The sequence below is a fragment of the Polistes canadensis genome, unplaced genomic scaffold (assembly GCF_001313835.1).
Source record: "Polistes canadensis isolate GaletaPanama2010 unplaced genomic scaffold, ASM131383v1 scaffold_3, whole genome shotgun sequence".
Classification (NCBI taxonomy): Eukaryota; Metazoa; Arthropoda; class Insecta; order Hymenoptera; family Vespidae; genus Polistes; species Polistes canadensis.
The window spans coordinates 430,171-435,558 of NW_014569550.1; the positions used below are offsets into that span (position 1 = coordinate 430,171).

The 5,388-nt window shown below is 32.8% G+C and overlaps 1 protein-coding gene across 1 annotated transcript in view; it reads right to left on the minus strand.

The window, feature by feature from the left end:
- Positions 1 to 1,356: 1,356 nt before the first annotated feature.
- LOC106786882 (neprilysin-2-like) overlaps positions 1,357 to 5,388 on the minus strand; it is a 13,708-nt gene continuing 9,676 nt past the window's right edge. The window contains 7 exon segments of the mRNA XM_014748757.1: positions 1,357 to 2,890; positions 3,097 to 3,413; positions 3,493 to 3,655; positions 3,738 to 3,920; positions 4,025 to 4,241; positions 4,685 to 4,896; positions 5,105 to 5,313. Coding sequence (XP_014604243.1) covers positions 2,618 to 2,890; positions 3,097 to 3,413; positions 3,493 to 3,655; positions 3,738 to 3,920; positions 4,025 to 4,241; positions 4,685 to 4,896; positions 5,105 to 5,313 — 1,574 coding nt within the window. The 3' untranslated portion in view covers positions 1,357 to 2,617.

Genomic DNA, 5,388 nt, shown 5'->3' on the forward strand with positions numbered 1-5,388 from the left:
TGCACCGCGTTTGAGACGCATATGTTATGTTGAGCGAAATTGAGAGAGAGAGAGAGAGAGAGTGTGTGAGAGAAAGAAAGAAAGAAAGAGAGAGAAAGAGAGAGAGAGAGAGAGAGAGAGAGAGAGAGAGAGAGAGAAAGAGAGAAACCCCTCTGTCTGTTGTATATTATTTTTATTTCCACCTTTTTTACATAAAAACAAGCAAGATCAGCATTGACCGTGCTATGTATGGATGATATGTTCCAATACTAGAGTAAATCTTTCAACAAATACATGACTGCCTGTCTCATTTCTTTTCTCTTAATATATCGATACAATTACATATATATCTTTATTACATATATATATGTAATATTGTATAATGTGTATGTATTATATGTAATATATATATGTATACACAAAGTATCCCTAAAAAAAATTAACTCTTACATCATATGCATGTTTTATGAATTATTATGTTAATGAAAATCAGTTAAACAAAACGCAAAGATACATCGAGAATACTCACTGCAATTGCTAATATTTTACTTATGCATTTTTATTCATCAAAATGTCGAAGATTTATCAGAAACATCTAATAGGATAGAATACAATTTTCATTTTATAATTAATCAAGTAAGGACATACGTTAAATGATTTATTTCAATTTAAAAATAGATTTAAATGTATAAGATATAAATATTACTGCAATAATAATTCGTCGCGATTAGTTTTGTATTATTTACGCATACGCAACAACAAAAAAATGGGTTTAATATTTTTTTCTAGGATGGCCTTGGATACGTTTCTAAAAATATTTGAAAATATCCTGTAGGGTGTACGGAATGATATGCAAACGTATGGAAAAACTTTAAAAAAAAAAAATGGTTGCACTATTAGAAGAACAGAGGAGAGGGGTGGGGTCGGGGCGTGTTTTGATGCAGAAGAAAAATGAAAGAATTATTTCTCAAGATCATTTTCTTTTTTTTTTTACGATGTTTCTTTCAATGAAACCTTATATTTTATTTGCAATATATTCCTGTAGATATACACCCTGTATATATCTCTCTGCACACATACACATACATATTTATATATTTATATATATAGAATATTATAATTCGTATTTTTCTCCATCTTGGAGAGGGTGAAAAGAAAACAAAATCAGAGATCTCATCTCGTGATCGTCGTAGAAAAGATTTTTTACGAATCGTCTTACATTCGTAATTGCACGACTATATTTATATTGAAATCTATTATAATGATCTCTTCTCTACGTTCAAATGTCGTGATCAAATGTAAAAAGTAAAATAGGGGGAAAAAGGAAAGAAAAACATCAAGAAGTAGGTCACAAGAAAAAATGAAACAATAGTTGGATATCCTAAGTAAGTATTATACTTTAACAACATATTATTTATTGCAACGTTTTGCTGTTATATCGTATCGTTATTATTGTTACCGCTGTTGCTGTTAATACGCGAATAATTGCAAACCGACAGATTCAGGCGATTTAACAATTGTTATCATATTATTATAATTATAATTATAATTATTATTAAGAGTGAGGGGAATTAATCATCGTTAATGGTTTCCCTATAAGTCGCCTCTTACGACAAGCAGGGATTACTGCGGTCTTATTCTATTCCCCAGATCCGCAGGGGATTTATTATTATTATTATTATTAATTTTTATTATTCTTAATTTATTAATTAATTTATTTATATATGTAAATGATATATATATTCCATGAATCTATCTAAAATGGATTTCCATTACAAATACTTTAACACATGTTAAAATGAATAATTATTCTAATTCCTATTCTTTTGGGAAATGTTTGCAATTCGAAATTCTTGATAACTCTTTCATCGTGAAATTTTCTAATTGTATCTATGTATTTTATGTATTATTTTTTATTTTCTTCCCATATGTATTCGCTCACGCGAGAAACGTTTATCGTCACTTTAGATTCTTTTGCAGATATACATACATACATACAGATATTCATACATAAACACATTCATGCATGCACACATACTCACGTACATTGAATATATACATACGCTATATTTCTTCTCCCCTATGGAGGAGGAGCTGTCCAAATAACCGTAGCCGTTTGATATTTATTGATCGTTATTAAAGCTCGATATCTCGTTGATGATGATATACCACTTGAACAACTCCGTTAGGTCTTTTAGACTCATATATGTATATCATTCATGATGTATTATAGTACATCCAATAAGAATAATGAATTTTTCAATAATTATTATTATTAATGAAATATATATATATTTCTTTTTTCCCCCTCCACCTCCACCTCCCCTGTTCCTCCACCCCCTTTTCATATGACTCTATCATCTTCGTCTACGTTATTGTATTTTTTCGACGATAAAATTGTGTGAAGTTCGATATGCATTTTAAATAGCGGCCGACAAAATGGCTACCACGAAACATGGGGTACATATTGGATTTACTACAATGATATCATGTAGAACCTCGTACATCTGTATCTTCATAATCTATTCATCTATATTATAATAAATCCATTTGAATGGATTATATTTTGAAAAGAAAAAAAAAAGAATGCTCTCTCTCTAACATTATTTGAATTCTTAATAATTTGTAGTTAACTTATTTACCAGACGCTACATTTACGGATTGGATTCATCCGTGAGCCTGGTCGACAATTGTAGGCCTTTGCAAAATCCTCGCTATTCGAAAGCGGACCCAATACTCTAACCGGGCCCGGCGAATGCACGCTACTACGTATTTTGGTTAAAGCATCTTCCCGTCTCATCGAGCCACACCAGATTTGAGCATAATTTAGGAAAAATAGTTGGTCGTGGGTTAAATTTACGCCAGGTAACAATGGTTCCTGTCCGTGTATCGAGACCCACTTTTTGTAAGCCTAGAATAAATTAAAAAAAAAGAAAAACGAAGGTAAAGGTAATCCCAAAGATATCCACAGTACTATGTTTCAATTTTTGCTTGCCATGCTACTGAATAAATTTATTTTTAATATGATATCGTAACTCAAAATGTTTATAATATAACATTCGTAAAAACTTTGATAGATTGGAATGAATCGGTTGATCAACGATATGTCATACTTACACGAAACGATTGTTTTAGTCCACCGTTATCAGCAATATTTTCACCTTTCGTCATTCGACCGTTTATATAAAGATCCACTTCCTCTAATTTATATCCGGAATACTGATTAACGATACACTGCGTTCTCTCTCGAAATGCTTTGATAGTTGCATTATTCCACCATTGCATCATGTTACCATCTTTATCAAATTGTCGTCCTTTGTCATCGAAACCATGAGTAATCTCATGACCTATCACCACACCGATTCCCCCGTAATTCAATGATTTAGGAAAGTGTTGAGAATAGAACAGGGGTTGCAGAATTCCTGCTGGAAATACTAAAAACCGACAGTTTGACAATGACTTTGTTAAGTTTCCTTTATTAATCCTTTCATCATTATTGTCTACCCGGCTTACCGATGTCATTTTTATTGGGATTATAAAAGGCATTCAATACGGCTGGTTCCGTAGACCATATGTCCTTGTCGACTGGTTGACGCAATTCCTGAAGATTGTGATAAGCTTCGTATTTGTGCACTGCCAAAACATTTTCCAAAAAACGATCCTCCGTTATGTTCAACTGAAATACGTTTCGTAGAACAATTTATCAACGAATCGAAGAAAAATCATTAATCGGTATTGTTGCAATTTATGATAATTACCGTCACGTATTGCATGGAAAGTTTGACGGAATCCTTAAGAAATTCAGGATAACCGATCCTCTCGTTCATCGAATCGGCTTTAGCTTTAGCAACCATTCGAGTTTCATCATCCATCCATTGATTTTCAGCAAGCAATTCATTGAAAGCTTCGCGTATCGTTCGTATCATTTCCAAAGCCGTTTCCTATCAACGATCAAATGATTATTCGCCATTCACCATTTACCATAAAAGTCTTATTTAATCATTCTACTATCTGACATTGAAACGGTTAATAATACATTAACAACCTTGCTTTCGTGATTGAAATTATCACGTATGAAAAGTGCGCCCACAGCCATGCCAAGATTCCTATTTGTCCATTCGACGCATTCTGACCACCTGTTTCTTTCACTTAGTATACCTGACAGTATCTTACGAAACTCGGTTCTCTTTTGCTGATACTCGTCTATCATATGGGGCATGATCGACATCACGAATCGCCATATTATGTAATTGTGCAACGTCCTGTCGAGGGCAAAATTACGAAATTAAAAAATATATACAATTGGGGAATAATCAACGAAATGTGATTGATTGTGCAGATTTTTGATTAGAAAATGTTGCAAAATAAATGTTACGAAATTAAACAAAAACAAAACGAAACAAAAAAAAGATGAGAAATTGTCGAAAAATTGAATTTAAAACAGACCGATTTTACGTTAGAATTTCAATCAAAAAATGACAGATGATTGAAGTACGAAATTTCAAAAAGCGATATCAAATTTAAATAGATCAAGAACAAAACAGAAAAATCCTAACAGTATAATATCGAATTTAAATAGAAACAAATTAAACGTCTATCTAATTATATCGATCATAAAATAATGGGAAAATAAAGTGATAGAATAATAAATCGATGGTAATGATACGCGCAGGGGGGAAAAAAGAAAAAAAAACCATTCGATTACCTGCGATCAGTTTTCTGAACGATGCGACCCATTTTAAGGAAGTAGGGCATCGCGTATGCGACTACAGGCTCGTCCTCGGTAATTGGAGCACTTACGAATTCTTGGAGATAAACTTTCCATTGAAGTTGCGGCACCTCTTCTTGAAGTTCCCGTAACGTTAACTTTCTATAGATCTGAGAGGTGTCGTGTCTGTCAGCCTCGGGCGACGAGGCCTGCAAGTTTAAACATACAAGTGGACAAAAAAATAAAATTAAAAAAAATACTTATGAAAAAAAAAAAAAGAAAAAAAAACAAAAGGTCGTTGGTCAATATATTATATCGAGTTTGACTTGATTTTAAACGCAACAATTTCCAAAAACAGGCAAGAGAGAGAGAGAGGAAAAAAATATAAATGTACGAATGGTACATACACACACGTACATTGGCAAGTTTTTTTTCAAGGGCGATCACGCGATTGAACTCGTATGCAGCCGTATCGGGATTTGCACCTAGCAACACTGCGACATTTGTCATGTAACGATGATAAGCTTTCAATTCTGCTTCGCTGTTCTTCTTTAAATAATAATCCCTACTAGGTAACGCAAACTGCATCTGGTCCAACTAACGGAGAAAACCATAAGAACAATTTTATAATTATTAACGTTGCGATCGATTAGTATTCCAACAGAGCGTGTCATCAAAGTTTATAACAATTAACATTTTAT